This window comes from Bufo bufo, chromosome 7 (genome assembly GCF_905171765.1).
Source record: "Bufo bufo chromosome 7, aBufBuf1.1, whole genome shotgun sequence".
Taxonomy (NCBI): domain Eukaryota; kingdom Metazoa; phylum Chordata; class Amphibia; order Anura; family Bufonidae; genus Bufo; species Bufo bufo.
The window spans coordinates 15,097,546-15,115,194 of record NC_053395.1 but is presented as its reverse complement, the minus strand read 5'-3'; the positions used below and the strand labels follow the sequence as shown (position 1 = coordinate 15,115,194).

The following is a 17,649-nucleotide window of genomic DNA, read 5'->3' as shown; positions in this document are numbered from 1 at the left end:
CGGGACTCTTATGAGTGAGGGACAATAGCCCCACAGACAGCCCGATGCATGCCGCTCCGGGACATATGGCCCGCTCAGGGCGTACGGTAGTGTGCATGAGCCCTTAAAGTGACTAAATACTCTCGCTATTGACTAGCAAGAGACTGAACGCTGCAAAGTGCAGACAAGGTCAGGGCTCCTTTAATGCAATAATCTCACCTGCTTGCTAGCCCTTAACCTATAGGCATACATGACGTGTGTCCGCGTGTTATCATGCGCTTGTAATCACATCTCACGCCGTGACAGGATACATACAGGTGATCAGCGCAGGATCAAGGGGCACAAACTGCCGATTCATGTAACTCACCTCCGGCAGCAAAACCTCAATAATCCACAAAATCAAGAGAGTTTAGTTTAAAACTTTATTTTTTTCGTTTTTGTTTTTATAGTTTTTTTGTAACTTTTTATTTTCATTTTTTTTTAAATATTTTATTTCAATAAAAAGTAAAAGTAGTCCATCACTCCGTTCATGTTAAATGGAGGGAGGGGCATTGTGGGACATGAAGGACAAGGGGATGGGAGATGAAAGTGGACCTGCGTGAAACTGCCCGATTCTCAGTCATAAATAAAAAATAAAATCTTGGGTTTTTGTTATTCCAGTCTCTAGGATCTTAGAGAGAGAAGGGCCGACCCCCTCCCCCCTCCTCTGCGTTATAGAACCAAAAACTAAAACATTCTCCTTGTGGCGCCAAAAACAAGGGGACAAACTGCCTCCAGCTGCACGATCCGCACCTGGTAAAACCCTCTGTGTGGCGGCAGGCTTCCCCTCCCCCCCCCCCTACTCTCAGGGCCAGGGGCGCAGACCCCCACGACGCTGCAAAGGGCCCACCGATCCGTCGTTTCAGGACATCTCTGTGCGGGGCCCTGGATTCTGCCCCAGCCAGTTTCCTGGACAGCGTAGATGGGGGCGATGGCCGGAGGCAGGGCTGGCGATGGGGTTATGACTGTGTGGAGGTTGGAATCACAGCTCAGGAAGAGGCTCAGTTACCGGGAGGATGAAACGGGAGCTGCTGGGACGGATGAGACTGAACTGGAACGACAAACACACAGATTGTTACAGGAGCTCATGACAACGGCCCATTAATTCCCCTTGGAAATTTCCCCCGTACAAGCGGCCGAGCTTTACTCACCCTGAGGATGTGGTATATAGGTATAGGGGGAAGGTGTGGATACACCAGTCTGTGAGACCCCTCCTTGTGGGGGGCCACCATGAGTCTGTGAGGGATGCAGGAGCATGACGGGTGTGGGGTGAGGGCCACCAGGATGTTGAGGGTGGGGAGGAGGTCCTCCACTCATACCGCTCTGTACATGTGCCTGGGAAAAAAGACACCAACATTAATTCTGAAGACGCCTCCTGGGGACGGGAGATCAGTCACGTGAAGGGCATTACCTGAGCCACATGAGACATGTTCGTGTAGCCATGCTGCAGCTGCTGGTGGGCATGGATTGCATACATGGCCTGCTGTGGGTAGCTGCTCTGCGGGGACTGGGCGCCGGGTCCAGGAGTCATCGAGGGCGGTGTTGCCGTCAAGGCTGCTGTGTGGTACAGGTTCTGCTGGGGCTGACCGCCACCTAGGTGCGGAGGTTGGCCACCCTGGTGCTAGAGAGAAGGACCAATGCCAGTCGGTATAACTAAAAACACAACCGCCACCTGGACTTCAGACATCTGTATGGAGACTCACCTGCACGGGGCTAGGATTGGCATGTTGAGACTGTTGCTGGCTCTGAGTAGGGGTGCTGGCTGGCTGGGGGTGCAGCTGGGGCGCATGATGAGAGTAGGACTGGTGGACAGTTGCTAAAATGACAGATATTATGAGACTGGTTTCAAACAAGACGCGAGGCAGCTGAACACACGGACCTCGGAGTACACGCACTCACCATATAGCGTCTGGGGCGTAGGCTGCTCTGTTTGGTACTGAGGATTGGAAGAAGAAACTAAGGCTTGTGGATGGTTCCCAGATGCGATCATGCGAGGATTACCCTGCAGCATCTGGGCAAATACAGGCTACAAAGGGAGTTAAAAGCGCCGTTAATAAAACACAATCCGCAGCAACTTAACGCAGCAGATTAATGCGCTGCCATCGCCCCTACCTGTGAAGCATAATGAGCCATGGGCTGCATCATTGGCTGTCCTGGGAACTGCTGGGGGCTATAGGAGATGTAGGACGGATAGGGAGTGGCCGCCACAAGCGGAGGACCAGCCGCAGCTGCAGCCTGCATGATGGGGGGAGCGGAGTTCGGCTGGTCGGAGCGCGGGGGAGGACCTGGAGGGAAGTAAAACAGAACGCCATTCAATACGCAGAGAATCAAGACGTGATGTCACTGGAAAACAACTCAGGACTAAAGGCTTTGAGGCTGGGTCTACACGGACAATTTTTGCGCAATATTTTTTTGTACTGATGTCTATGGTGTCACACAGACTTGCTGCAACACGACAGTCGCACAAAAATCCATCCACTGTTGTGTTGCAGTCACAGTGCGACACTATAGAGTGACCATCACTGCGACACATGTACCCTATTGTCACGTGACTAATTTCGTTGTGTAGCTGTACCCTTAAAGAGGACCTTTCATTGGTTTGTAGTACGTGAGATAAATACCTGTACCTGCGGGGTACCCCCCGCTGATGCTGCCACTCTGCCTGGTTTTCTAAAATAGCGCTCCTGCGCCCCGTTATGGCCCCCCACAAATGTCACGCTCAGTATGCCAACACTGAGCATCGGAGCAATGGGGAGGAGACGCAGTCTCTGTGGGCGTCTCCTTCTCCCCTGGCTGTAGCGATGTCCAGGGAGGGGTTATCTCCCCGGCTGTGACGCTCTGCGCTGCGATTGGACAGCGCTACAGCCAGGAGAGAAGGAGACGCCCACAGACAGAGACTGTTTCTCCTCCCCATTGCTCCGATGCTCAGTGTTCGCATACTGAGTGCGAAATTTGCGGGGGGCCATAACGGGGTGCAGGAGCGTTATTTTAAAAAAACTGACAGGGTGGCAGCATCAGCGGGGGGTACCCTGCAGTTACAGGTATTTATCTCACTTATTACAAACCAATGAAAGGTCCTTTTTTAAGCACTGGATGGAGACCACTCAAAATGCAATGGGACATATTTGCTAAGGGACCTGCAACTATTTTAGGTGTAAAATGGTCACAAATCCCCCCCCCCCCCGCTTGGTATTTAGTAGCACAGCCAGTCGTATGCTGGGGCTTGGACTCCAGCCCCGGAAAATTTACTAACATTGTCTGAAAACAGGCGCAAAGGTTAGCGAAAAACTACGCCAGACAGAGGCGTACGTGGGTTTTACACGAGGCATAAAGCCTGCCACAACCAATTTAGACGACTCTAATGGCAGTGCAAGGGGGGAAACTAAGACTGGTGTAAAAAGCCGGTCTTAATAAATGTGCCCCAATAAATACATATCATAGGTAAACCACTTTAAAGGTATAAAAGATGAGTCAAATGTCATCTAACAAGATCCGCACCAGCAGGTATCGACCGCTTACCTTTTGTTCTATATTTTCCCTGCTGGCCGGGGACAGAGTTAGACACCGGGTATGGATACATCTGAGGAGCCTGAAAGACAGAGAGGGGCGTTACAGCAACCAAACGCATTCCGACAGATGTCAGAGAAGCGGGCACGGACTAATGAAAGGTGGTAAACCCATCCGTCAGCCCAGGCCTCGCTGATGGTGTGAGCTCACCTGCACGGCTTGGCTCATGTGAATGGGAGGGATGTAGGAGATGTAGGGGCTGTAGACACCGCTCTGGCCGGCCGTCAGCATTGGGATGGTGGAGGAATGGCTTCTTGGACCTGGGGACGTAGGCGTGCTAGTGGCTTTGTTCTGAAATACATGAGGTAAGCTTAGACGTGCGATACAGAATAGATAAACCTGAAAGTGAAGCAAAGAGTCACCCGGAATGTAATAAACATCTCAACGCCTCCCCTCAACCTCTACAGGGGCGCATGATGAGAATCAGAGCAGAGACCCGGCGAACAACCAGATCTGGCAAGACCATGAATCACACTGGTTGCCCCTTTGACAATGAGCAGGGTCCCAGTTCAGGATTCTTTGCCAGGCACGTTACACGGAGGGAAATGGCCACCTAGGCTTATATTTCCTAGTACACGGTTCAAGAATGCAAAGTGCGCACTGTACTCACCACAGCCAGGAGGGACTTGGCAGGGTTAAACTCCTTTGCATTAGGATTCAGAGTGGATTTCTTCACTTGGCTAAAAAAAATGCAAAATAAAGAGTTAGAAGTTATACTGAAAGGGTTTGCTACGGTTTTAGCTAACGCATGCACACAATGCCCCCCAGACCTTCCTCTGCACAGAATCAGTGTGACAGAGATATAGATATATTTACACACACACGGGGGATGCCGTCTACACAAACTGACGAGCGGCCCACTTCTTACCCCAGCGCCCGGACACTTACTCGCACACCACCTGCTCCTCCTTCTCGTCAGGCTCGGCTTTGCTGGCAGGACTCGCCGCCTCCTCTTGGCGCTCATTACTCTCACATACACGCTCCTCCTTGGTTTCTTCAACCGGCTCTGGAATTTTCTGCCCCAGGTCACGCGTCTCAGGGACATCCGTGTGGATTGGATCCGGCTGAGCCATTTTATTTTCTAATTGCTCTCTTTGCCTCAATGGGAAAGAGTCCACCGAGGTGTCTGGACACGGGCTCGCTTGGAGCTAGAGGAAAAATATGAAGGAGGCAAAACAAAACTAGATTGAGGACAGGAAGACCCTGGGGCTCGGCAGTCAGGTAATGTGCACTGTGTGAAGGCAGACCTAAGCACGGCTCTACATTTAGAGGGTGCGTTCTGTTTTGTTAAAGGGCTTTACCCACAGACTACTACAATAAAAGCCTGATTTGCGCTGAAGGCCACTGACCCTCCACCTGCACGGCATGGGTACTGGAGTATGGGGGCCCTAAAAGGAGCCACCTAACACTGCTGGAATAAGTCCACGGACAGCAGCGAGATCTGCAGACATCTCTGTAGTGAGCCTTGTCAGCTCTTCACCTCCCGATCACCCAGCAACCACTTACCCGAAATTCAGCTCCGAATTTGCGCAGTTCGTCCAGCTGGTTCCTCTTCTGCTCAGTTTGCAGCACTGCAGGAAGGAGAAAGATCAGCAAATAAGTATCAGCAAACATCACGACGAGCGGGGGGAGCGCTACACCGCAAAGACGCAGACCTTTACATGGCGGCTTGGCAACCTCACATGGGGAGCCCTGCTCCACCGTCCGACTCGGCTCTTTGACAGGCGGCTGAGCATCTTTGCCTGAAATAAAGAAAAGTATATATAGAATTAAGAATAAAATCAGACAAAGTGGGAAAATAACGTCATAAAATTGTATCATTTAAACAGATATCTGGTAAAAAATTAAATGTATATACCATCATAAGAGGAAAAAAAAAAAAAAAAAAAAACATCGTGCTGCCCCACAAAGCAATTAAAGGACTTCGGAAGGGGTTCCCCCATTACAAGCCAGAAGAGGGTGTCACTATATGAGGCCCCAACCCAGCCATGCACGACGTGGTCAGAAGGCATTACTACAGCTATTTAAAGGGCTGGTGTACATCAGGTAACCCTTCCAGCAGTTGGCCGGTGTCATTTTATAGGGCAATGCGGCATGTACAGAATGTATGGGGGGAAAATTGAATTCCTATGGGTTAGAAATAAGGACCTACAGGCTCGGAGCCCTGTAACACAGAGGTTGGGCCAGGTCACTGGAGGAAGCTGTGCGCCCGAGCATACATCAGAGGCAGAGCCAACAGCAGTCCATGGACACAGGCATTAATGTGTAATAAATATCATTTTTTGTTTTATGACTTGTATTTGTTATACCTTTTATAATTGAAAATTACACTAAAAATACATGTTAATTACCTCTGTAAGCCTCAGATAACGGAGCAGCTTCCGACCTTAATCTAAGGTTTGCAGCAAATCCTAACACATGACAATTCTGCATAGTCTGCCTGCAGCCACCACTAGGGGGAGCACACGACATACTGGTTCATCGTATAACCAGTATACAGCTCCCCCTAGTGGTGGATGCAGACACAGACATTTTATTTTAAAGGGGTTCTCCAAGATTGACTTTTTTTTTAAATCCCACCGTATCTGACCTGTGAAGGAGACTAAACTTAGCGGCTCCCCGCCGCTTGGTTGTAGCTCTGTGGTTCCTAGGCGGTCCTCACTGTTTTTCCAGTGCCCACGTGAAAACTTTCTGCACAGACGGGGTGGCATGCACTGCTGCAGCCAATGACTTACTCAGCCGTGTCCCCAAGCAACAGGTCACTGCTGGGTCATGTGCCGATTGGGGACACGTCTTAAGCAGAGGTCAGTCACTGGCTGCAGTGGTGCGCGTGACCCAGTCTGCGCAGGAAGTTTAAAGGCGTGGAAAACAACATTAAAGGGGTTGGCTCATTTCTGACATTGATTGCGTATTGCTTGGACATGCCATCAACGTCAGATAGAACCGGTTTACCTCCGGGACCCGCACCTACCTCCAGAACAGTCCCGTCCCCCCCAAATAATGCCCAGCAGGCCTCAGCACTGTGAGCATCGGTCTTGTCCATGGGCAGTGTCTGGCATTACATTTAAAGGGGTTTTCCAGGCTTTTAACATTGATGACCTTATCCTCAGGATTAGCAAGCAGAGTAGATGGCAGCATATCCTTCAAGATTCCTTTATTTCAATTGGGACCATAAAAATGTACAGAAAGTGCCAAAGATATTGCAACGTTTCCACTATAGCTGTGGCACTTTCTGTACATTTTTATGGTCCCAATTGAAATAAAGGAATCTCGAAGGATATGCTACCATCTACTCTGCTTGGTTTCATATATGGAGCAACCGGAGGATCTATGGTTGCTGACCGGCTGAGGCATTTCTGAGAGAACGTTTAAAAGGGATATTGGTGCTGCTTTCAGATACTTTTTTTTACTATCCTCAGTAGGGGTCATCAATATCAGATAGGCGGGTATCAGACACCAGGAACCCCCGCCAATCAGCTGTGACATGCCGCGCACGCGTGCCGTCTCCTGTCTATAGCAAGTAGGAAGAGAGACAGGAGACTGCACGCTCACACAGCTGATTGGCGGGGATGCCCGAGGATAGGTCATCAATATTAAAAGCCTGGAATAACTCCTTTAATATCTAGGTGGCACAACTTGGCCGTAAGAATATACACAATAACTGCTCAAGTTTTATTCATTTAGAATCTACATGTAAAAAGTATATAGTGTAATAAACGCATCTGACACAGTGACGAGTGACTCCCCCAGCACCGCACCAATAGAATAAAAAAATATAAATATACCCTGTAAATTTAGGTGCACACTTTACATATCAAATGTGATCACATCAATTACAGCTCGTTTGTGAAGCTACAAGTACATCCAATCACGGCCTGTATTTCCTCCTCCTGTTATACGCACGTAATAGAGGAGGCCTCTGCCGGCGACAGGACGACAAGGTTTCCTCACCTTCCCCAAGCAAGCTGGGGGCGACGTTCTTCGGAGACGAGGGTTTAGGGGAGATGCCAGCCTCCACAGTAGGTCGGGGATCTGGGGTTGAAGACTGAGAAGACGAATCCATGGAACTAGCGGAAGAGGCGGATTTAGGCGACAGGGGCGTGTAGATGCGAGAGGCAGCTGGACGGGGAAAATAACCAACATCTCAGAGATTAGAAGAAGATTGCAGAAAACACAGCGCACACTATGAGCTGGAAGGAGGGTGAGGCACAAAAAGGTCAACCTGATGGGGAAGTAGACACTTCTATAGGACGACTGGACGGAGAGGACATGGGCTTGGTAGAGCGGATAGGGCGCTGGGATTTTGGGGACATTCTTGAAGGCCCTACAAAAGTGAACAGACAAGTCATCTCCTGAACCTGAGGCCCAGAGACGGCCATTACCAAGATTGCATCTGCCTTACCTCCGTTAATGCCTCGCTGCTCGGGGGCTGGGCTTGAACTAGTTTCTGGATAATGCTGAGGGGGTGCACGAGAAGTCATCCCCATCCCTGACCTGCCTCCTCTGGAGGAGTTTGTTCGCAGGGCCCCTCGTGATCCGTCTCTGACCCGCTGCGGTAGAGGGTTGTATTTTCCATCCCTGAGTGGAGCAAACAGCATTAATGAGTATGAAAAGAGCAGCTGCACTGACCCGCACCGCGCGTCCTAACACAGACATGATGTGTACCGGACTCGAGCATCAGACTCACCTGGAGACGAGGCTGGGGCTGTCCCGGTCAGAGCTGGGCCTCAGGACGGCGCTATGCTTCTCCTCCTCTGTCCTGCACTCGTCGTTCTCTATGGCTATCCGTGCGCGGTACTGTGGGCTGGATTCGATCTCCCGGGCCAGCTGGGTGGCACGAGCTTCCCGCTGCCTGAACTCCTCAGAGTTATCCTTTTCTAGAGGGACCCTGTAAGAGGAGAGTGAAGGCAGTTCATCCGGTATGACGGCCACAGCGGCATCTACACCCGCTATGTGACGGGACTCACGTGTATGAGGACAAGCTGCTGTCATACGTCGTCTTCACTCCATAGTTATCTTCATTAAACTTGAACATGTCGATGGCATCCCAGCCATTGCACTGCACAGGAGGAAAGAAAGGCTTATAGGCGCAGGAAACTAAAGCTACGGCAGGTCTATATGACATCACCACGTCCCACAGGACACTTCTCAAATACTACCACGCTCCTCCCACCACAAGATCAGAAAACTCTTCTTCTCCTGGAATACTCTGTGCTGCTGGGGGACCTCGCTTCCTCCACAAGCTCAAAGAGAGAGGTGTGGGTGCTGTCCGAGAGCAGACCTCCCCCCCGCAGACTCTCCTTTTGCTCAGCACTCACCGTCTCAGTATCCAGGTCGAAGTCATCACTGTTAGTTTCTCCTCCGTCCCAGCGCATCAGAACCTTCTCCTTGTGCTCCCCATTCACCTTGGAGTTCATTGCAATGGCCGAATCCGTGAATTTATCTGTGAATGATCACAAGAGGAGAAAGGGGGTAAAACCAGTCTGAAAACCGAGGACATATCGATGATCACACAGTGAGCGCTGACAGACCTACACAGAAAGTAGCCGAAGATGCCAGGAACTTCTGCATAAGGGTTACGACATACGGCGCGTGACCGATGAAGCACGGAAAATTCGCAGTCTCTGATTTAATGGAGGGAATTAACTGGCCGGCGTGAACTCAGCCCAAAACATATCAGGTACATCAATAGGGGCTGGTGGACGACGGAGCCGTGGAAAATGTGCACGTGTGAACAGGGACCTGCAGCCTCCTACCTTTTGTAGCGTAGCTGAAATCTACATTGTGGAAGTGGACGAGCAGCACGTCGGAGTGCTTGAAGATCATGGTGTCTATAATGTCCTCTCGCCTCGGTCCTGGGACCTGGTCGCTCGTCTTCTTGTGCACGGCATCGACGGCCAGCTCGAACTGAAAAAAACACACAGAATGTTAATGTAAACCAGGCGACAGTCCGGCGGGCGGGCAGCGCACGACCGGGGTCAGCCTCTCACCTTAGAGCTCAAAGTCTTGAAGACGCCTTGGTAAGTGGTGCCATTTTTCACCTTCACGTCACACGTTGAGCCCTTAAAGAGAAAACGCATTCATCATCTTGGCTGTTGGGGCGACCTCTGCCAGAGGGTCACAGATCTCTAGAGACAACGGTAGGGGAGCCATACAGCGTCCTCCTGAGGACACACAACTAGGGGTAGGATAAGCGAACAGGTCACACGTATGAGAACCAGTCACTGTGGCACTGGTACGTGGGGGCAGATTTCCAGGCCCAAGCCATCTCCAGAAAGCAAGAACAGACCCTGCGGCCGGGCAGAAGCTTCGGGGCCGATGACTACATACTGCCCACCCCCCCTTTCTACTTACCACTACGGCAGTTAAAAAATGCAGCATCCTAGAATTATTATATACGCCTTCAAAAACCTGCGGAGAAACAAGGGAGAGGTTACTGATTACTCACAGAGCGAGGGCACCGAGAAACACAACAGCGCGCCCTTCATCGCGACTTACCGGCGGCTGGAGGCCCTTTACTATGCTCCGACCCCTGCAACAAGAAACAGCCATCAGTAACATCACAGGAGAGCAGCGGCGCAATGATCAGGGGATGCTGTACCAGCTCTGCTATGTGGGCGTCCTGCAAAGAGCCACTTCTACGGGACCACCCTGGCTGGTCAAAGATCCGAGGACCCTCATTCATTCAGACACTGATGGCGTCTACCGGGGATTTAATATAGAAAAGTAGACGGAGCCGAGGGGAAGAACGGCGTTCAGATGCATCAACCAGGCTGAAGAGGAGCACGCTGCTCTACGCACCACTCAGCATTGACAGATGTCCCCCGTGGGCTTCTGTTCTTGGAATAGAACAGGTTAAAGGGGCATTCCCACAGGTTATGGGTAAGTGGAGGTCCGACTGCTGGAACCTGCACCGATTACAAGGACACGGCTTCTGCATCCGACTGAATGGGATGATTGAGCGTGCCCGCTGCTGCCCGATTCATCACTATGGCACTGCTGGAGATAGCCGAATGCAGATCAGGCATGGCACAGCAGCGGGCACGATCCCCCTTCACCCCATTCAGTTCTTGAGCGCCATCATCAGAACCTGCAGGGCGGCTCCACCAATGCCCACCATAGAGGCTCCACGTCAGATGGCACATAGTTGTCAGAGGCGAATGTCGGACGCCGCACTTCTGTCTCAGGCAGATACGCAGTGATTCCAGGTGAGGTCTGATTAGACACTGGGCCTTGCCACAAGAGGGCGTATAAGTGCTTCCCTCACTGTCCTCCCAAGACACTCTCAGAGGCTACTTCGGGGTAGTGTGCCTCTTGGTGAGAGATCGGTGACTGCTAGGCATGTCTCCATGATGCACTGGAAGACGTTTTGCCCAGTTAGATTGAGAGGAGGCATCATTGACTATCAGGCATGCTCAACCTGCGGCCCTCCAGCTGTCGCAAAACCACAACTCCCATCATTCCCTGACAGCCTACAGAAGGGCATCGTGGGAGTTGTAGTTTTACAACAGTTGGAGGGCCGCAGGTTGAGCATCCCTGGTCTAGATGACTTGCTGCCATCTAGACTGTTCCAGCCTCACTATTGGGAGATGTTGGGGGTAGTAGTTACATGATGGCACACACTGAGAACGGGCTCTGGGAGGTCCAGACAGACACCAGTAGCGAGGATCATGTGATCCCCTAACAAGCAGCTCCAGTTTCGTCGTCCCCAGTCCAGACACAGGCATTTCCAGGCACTTAGGAGAAGGAGATTTGCGGTCCCCGCGCCCATTACGTGTCCTGCCATTGACCGCAGCCGCCATCTGCAGAGGGGTCATGAACGAGAAAACTGGACTGCTCCGGACCGGTGGTGAGAGCTTCCATCCTGCCCCCATCTCATACAGTCGGTCACCCCGTATTAGTGATACCAGGGACACTACCGCCACATCTGTCCTCCCATGGCGGGATAACGCCCGGCCCGGGAACGTCTCCTCCAGATCCCAGCACTTCCCTGGCTGCGGGTCCCGAGATTCATCACCGATCCAGCGGCAGCCTGAGCGCAGGATCTACAGGAGACTCTCCGGAGGCTGAAAACCTGCCCACACCTCATACTTCACAGCTGAGGGTTTGTTACAATTGCATCCAGACCTGCGCATGTTGAGGGTAGTGGTTTTGCTGGAGACAGTGTACAGCAATGAGATACTAGATCTGAAATTCTGCCAGTTCTTATTCACTGACATCCAGCAGAGATCCTGGACCGCAAGGCACCGAGCCTAGACTACAAGCTCAGAGCCCCGGGAGGACGCCCATCATCTGCTCTGCATTGACCAGGGACCCCACATCTGGAGGGCACGGCCCCTGCCCCCTCACGTGGCCCCGGCTCCTCAGGAGGAGGGCACGGGAAGGTCACGGCTGCAGGCCGGGGAGTAGGGGGGCGCCCCCGGAGCAGCAGGCAGGGCGGACGCCGGCGATGTCATTGGCCGGTCGGAGCTCTCACGGAGCATGCGCACAGCCGGTAACGGCGGATCACTGGGCTCCCCTCGGCGGATCAGACCACGTGACGCCGGGAGTAAAGGACACGCCCCTCTCCCGCGCTATTGGTCGCTCAGCACGTCAGTCATCCGCAGCCTTCCCGTTACCGGTAGATTCTATTCTCTAGCAGCCCCCTCCCCCCCCCCGGTTACCCGCATCTCACCTGCCCGCTCCAGTTCTGTCCTGGCTGCGGCTCCCGGCCGGGGGGAGGCTGCCGTTAGGGCTCCCGGGAGAGCCGCTTCCTGGCGTGGAGACAGCCATAGCCGCTGCTGTGGTGGCAGGTTTGCGATTGGCCTGCGACGGCTGCTGCTTCAGCATATTCCCGGGGGTCAGGAGGATAAAGAGAGCTCCGTCACTGCCGGGAGGGAGTTACACCGAGCGGAAGGAGGAGGAGGAGCTGCCGGGAGAACGGAGGCGCGCCTCACACTCGCTCCAACCGCCGCCGCCGAGAGACCACTGTGCGTGGACAGGAGAGCGACCCCCGGCGGCCAATAGGAACAGCCCGACTGAGGAAGGCGGAGCGAAGAGCAGCCAATCAGCGTCGCGGCAGCTGACCCTTTCTCGCCAACGCTATAGAACACCTACATCAGCGCGCGGCAAGGCGAGAAGGGGGGGCGGGGCTTAGGCCGAAGATGAGGGCCAATGGGACGAGCGCTGGGAGAGGCGACCAATAGTGTCGGTCGTCTGTGGAGGAGGGCGGGGTTAAGGCTGCCTACCTGGCTGCTTTTTTCACAGAAAGAGAGGGAGGAGGGGAGAAGGTGGAGTCTCAAAATGGCGACCTCCTGCGCTAGTCTTACGTCACGAAGCCAAATACTGAGGTGGTGCCGGGACGCGGAATGTTCCCACGAGCTGTGGGACGTGACTAAGCGCACGTCATGGCTCCGCCTAGAGATGAAGGGTTAAAAACAGAGCCCCATGGGTCTAGTAGTAATGGCTGCCGGGTGCTCTCGTCATCGCTAGTGTCATGACGTCACCGGATCAGTCTTTATTGCCAGTACATTTTTACTCACCGTTTGTAACTTTTTTTTATTTATATTTTTTTTGGGGGAGGTGTTTCAGGAGTTTTTGGAGCAAGTTTTAAACCCATAATCAGGGCGACCCTCTGTGTGGTTGTTGCCTAGCAACAGCCATCACCGAAGCCGGGCACCGGACAGCAATATCCGCTGCAAACGACTGGCGTCTAGCGACTGCGCCGCGGACATCATCGGAAATACGCAAATTGTTACCTTTGGGTGAAATCCTTTAAGGGGGTCGTCCATTTCTGAAACCTTGGAGAAAGCGGGGGAAGGGATGAAACTATTACCAGCCGCAGCAGCACGTGCCCGTATACCCATGTGACCACTGCAGCCAATCACTGACCTCAGCAGCATACAGCACCAGAGCACTGAGGCCAGTGATTGGCTGCTGTGGTCACTTCCTTAGCGCAGCCACAGACGGATGGGGAGGACTGGAATATGGCGGGGACTTGGTGTCCGATTGTAGAGGGAATGACCCGGACACCCTGTGGCGACCGCCCGAGCGCTGCAGCCTCGTCTGCTCAGTGGTCCCGGGGCCGGGTACAGCAGCTTCCTTCTAGTCACTTATATGGGCCGAGGGTACAAGATGCGGCCACTATTGAGAAGATGAGACAGAGGATCGGCCAGATAATCGCCAGCGCTCAGAGGAGCTGTCGGTGTAAAGGCGCCGCCGATCACCAGATGAATGAGCGTTATGTCAGGAAGGACCGCTTCTGTCTGGGGACAAGCGATGGCGTTAGTGATCACTGCTCCCTGTACTGTGGAGGAGATCGCTGCATGTAAATGTCTCTCCTCCACTGACGAGCGGGGAAGGACCGCTTCTGTCTGGGGACGAGCGATGACACAAGTGATCACTGCTCCCTGTACTGGTGCAGGAAGGAGGGGTTTGGGTTCCTGGAGAACTGGGCCGACTTCTCTGTACAGGCTCTATCGTAGGGACGGGCTGCACCTCAATGGGGAAGGGGCAGCTGTGCTGGGAGAGAAGATAGGGCAGATAGAGACCGGGGGCAGGTAGTGGGACTGGGGGAGGAATGGAAGGAGGGACTACAACAGCTCAGAAGGAAAGGTGTAGGGTGAAAAATATACATAAACCTCTCAATTGTATGTATACTAATGGCAGAAGCCTGACTAATAAACCGGGGAACTGGAATTAGTGATGTGTGAGGAGGACTATGACATAGTGGGAATAACTGAGACATGGCTGGATGATAGCTATGACAGTGGGAATAACTGAGACACGGCTGGATGATAGCTAGGACAGTGGGAATAACTGAGACATGGCTGGATGATTGCTATGACAGTGGGAATAACTGAGACATGGCTGGATGATAACTATGACAGTGGGAATAACTGAGACATGGCTGGATGATAGCTATGACAGTGGGAATAACTGAGACACGGCTGGATGATAGCTATGACAGTGGGAATAACTGAGACATGGCTGGATGATAACTATGACAGTGGGAATAACTGAGACATGGCTGGATGATAGCTATGACAGTGGGAATAACTGAGACATGGCTGGATGATAGCTATGACAGTGGGAATAACAGAGACATGGCTGGATGATCGCTATGACAGTGGGAATAACTGAGACACGGCTGGATGATAGCTATGACAGTGGGAATAACTGAGACACGGCTGGATGATAACTATGACAGTGGGAATAACTGAGACATGGCTGGATGATAGCTATGACAGTGGGAATAACTGAGACATGGCTGGATGATAGCTATGACAGTGGGAATAACAGAGACATGGCTGGATGATCGCTATGACAGTGGGAATAACTGAGACACGGCTGGATGATAGCTATGACAGTGGGAATAACTGAGACACGGCTGGATGATAACTATGACAGTGGGAATAACTGAGACACGGCTGGATGATAGCTATAACAGTGGGAATAACTGAGACATGGCTGGATGATAGCTATGACAGTGGGAATAACAGAGACATGGCTGGATGATCGCTATGACAGTGGGAATAACTGAGACACGGCTGGATGATAGCTATGACAGTGGGAATAACTGAGACACGGCTGGATGATAACTATGACAGTGGGAATAACTGAGACACGGCTGGATGATAGCTATAACAGTGGGAATAACTGAGACATGGCTGGATGATAGCTATGACAAGGGGAATAACTGAGACATGGCTGGATGATAGCTATGACAGTGGGAATAACTGAGACACCGCTGGATGATAGCTATGACAGTGGGAATAACTGAGACATGGCTGGATGATAGCTATGACAGTGGGAATAACTGAGACATGGCTGGATGATAACTATGACAGTGGGAATAACTGAGACACGGCTGGATGATAACTATGACAGTGGGAATAACTGAGACATGGCTGGATGATAGCTATGACAGTGGGAATAACTGAGACATGGCTGGATGATAGCTATGACAGTGGGAATAACAGAGACATGGCTGGATGATCGCTATGACAGTGGGAATAACTGAGACACGGCTGGATGATAGCTATGACAGTGGGAATAACTGAGACACGGCTGGATGATAACTATGACAGTGGGAATAACTGAGACATGGCTGGATGATCGCTATGACAGTGGGAATAACTGAGACACGGCTGGATGATAACTATGACAGTGGGAATAACTGAGACACGGCTGGATGATAGCTATAACAGTGGGAATAACTGAGACACGGCTGGATGATAGCTATGACAAGGGGAATAACTGAGACATGGCTGGATGATAACTATGACAGTGGGAATAACTGAGACACCGCTGGATGATAGCTATGACAGTGGGAATAACTGAGACATGGCTGGATGATAGCTATGACAGTGGGAATAACTGAGACACGGCTGGATGATAGCTATGACAGTGGGAATAACTGAGACATGGCTGGATGATAGCTATGACAGTGGGAATAACTGAGACACAGCTGAATGATAGCTATGACAGTGGGAATAACTGAGACATGGCTGGATGATAGCTATGACAGTGGGAATAACTGAGACACGGCTGGATGATAGCTATGACAGTGGGAATAACTGAGAAATGGCTGGATGATAGCTATGACAGTGGGAATAACTGAGACATGGCTGGATGATAGCTATGACAGTGGGAATAACTGAGACACGGCTGGATGATAGCTATGACAGTGGGAATAACTGAGACACGGCTGGATGATAGCTATGACAGTGGGAATAACTGAGACACGGCTGGATGATAGCTATGACAGTGGGAATAACTGAGACATGGCTGGATGATAGCTATGACAGTGGGAATAACTGAGACATGGCTGGATGATAGCTATGACAGTGGGAATAACTGAGACATGGCTGGATGATAGATATGACAGTGGGAATAACTGAGACATGGCTGGATGATAGCTATGACAGTGGGAATAACTGAGACACGGCTGGATGATGGCTATGACAGTGGGAATAACTGAGACATGGCTGCATGATGGCTATGACAGTGGGAATAACTGAGACACGGCTGGATGATAGCTATGACAGTGGGAATAACTGAGACACGGCTGGATGATAGCTATGACAGTGGGAATAACTGAGACACGGCTGGATGATAGGTATGACAGTGGGAATAACTGAGACACGGCTGGATGATAGCTATGACAGTGGGAATAACTGAGACATGGCTGGATGATAGCTATGACAGTGGGAATAATTGAGACATGGCTGGATGATAGTTATGACTGGGCAGTTAGTGTATAGGCAGCACTGTGGCTCACTGGTTGGCACTGGTGTCTTGCTGGGCTCCTAGGTTCGAATCTGACCAAGGACAACATCTGCGTGGCGTTTGTATGTTCTCCCCGTGTTGGCGCGGTTTCCTGCCGATCCTCCAGTTTCCTTCCACACTCCAAAGACAGACTGATAGGGGCCTTAGATTGTGAGCCCCATTGGGGATGATAATGTCTGTAAAGTGCTGTGGAATATGTCAGCCCTATATAAATGTGTACAGGGTTACAGTCTGTTTAGAAAGGATCGCCAAAACCGGAGAGGGGGGGGGGGGGTTCTTCTTTATGTAAAGTCCTGTCTAAAGCCCACAGTCCGAGAAGATATAAGTGAGGGACATGGACATGTGGAGTCTCTGTGGGTAGAAATACATGGAGCTAAAAACAACAATAAATTACTAATAGGAGTTTACTATAAACCACCTAATATACCAGAGTCCACAGAAAATCTACTACTAAACGAGATAGACGAGGCGGCAAATCATAATGAGGTGGTTATTATGGGGGACTTCAACTACCCAGATATAGACTGGGAAACTGAGACCTGTATATGAAAAATCGAGGGCTATGGTGGCTCACCTGCTAATGCAACATGTAGGGTGCTCAAGGTCTGATCTGACTCACACAGTCAGAGGATTAAAGGATAAAAACAGAAGTGCAGACCGGCACTCTATACATGGAATCAGTAAATATTTATTCAAGACTAAAAATGCACAGAATAAAAGGTGGTTTCCACAATAAAATAGTTTCACGATATAAAAACACAAAAATGATCGCTAAAATAGAAAATAGGAGGAGCC

At 51.3% G+C, this 17,649-nt stretch overlaps 1 protein-coding gene across 1 annotated transcript; it reads right to left on the bottom strand.

Annotated features, from left to right (window-relative positions):
- Positions 1 to 396: 396 nt before the first annotated feature.
- On the bottom strand, positions 397 to 12,605 carry ATXN2L (ataxin 2 like). The gene is made up of 23 exons (XM_040439453.1): positions 12,260 to 12,605; positions 10,084 to 10,117; positions 9,940 to 9,996; positions 9,576 to 9,647; positions 9,342 to 9,492; positions 8,904 to 9,028; positions 8,553 to 8,644; positions 8,273 to 8,473; positions 7,988 to 8,163; positions 7,808 to 7,909; positions 7,537 to 7,704; positions 5,241 to 5,327; positions 5,092 to 5,156; positions 4,474 to 4,733; positions 4,196 to 4,265; positions 3,736 to 3,876; positions 3,538 to 3,607; positions 2,131 to 2,303; positions 1,918 to 2,044; positions 1,722 to 1,834; positions 1,430 to 1,639; positions 1,170 to 1,353; positions 397 to 1,069 (listed from the first exon to the last, which is right to left on the bottom strand). The coding sequence occupies exons 1-23, from the start codon at positions 12,412 to 12,414 to the stop codon at positions 1,020 to 1,022; spliced, it is 2,883 nt and encodes a 960-aa protein (XP_040295387.1). The 5' UTR covers positions 12,415 to 12,605; the 3' UTR covers positions 397 to 1,019.
- Between the last annotated feature and the right edge of the window lie 5,044 nt (positions 12,606 to 17,649).

Coding starts and splice junctions, on each gene's coding strand:
- ATXN2L (XM_040439453.1), bottom strand. CDS start 12,414: ATGCTGAAGCAGCAGCCGTCGCAGGCCAATCGCAAACCTGCCACCACA. Junction 7,910..7,987: donor GCAGCGAGGCATTAACGGAG/GTAAGGCAGATG, acceptor TCACTTTTGTAG/GGCCTTCAAGAATGTCCCCA. Junction 7,705..7,807: donor AGTGTCTACTTCCCCATCAG/GTTGACCTTTTT, acceptor TTCCCCGTCCAG/CTGCCTCTCGCATCTACACG.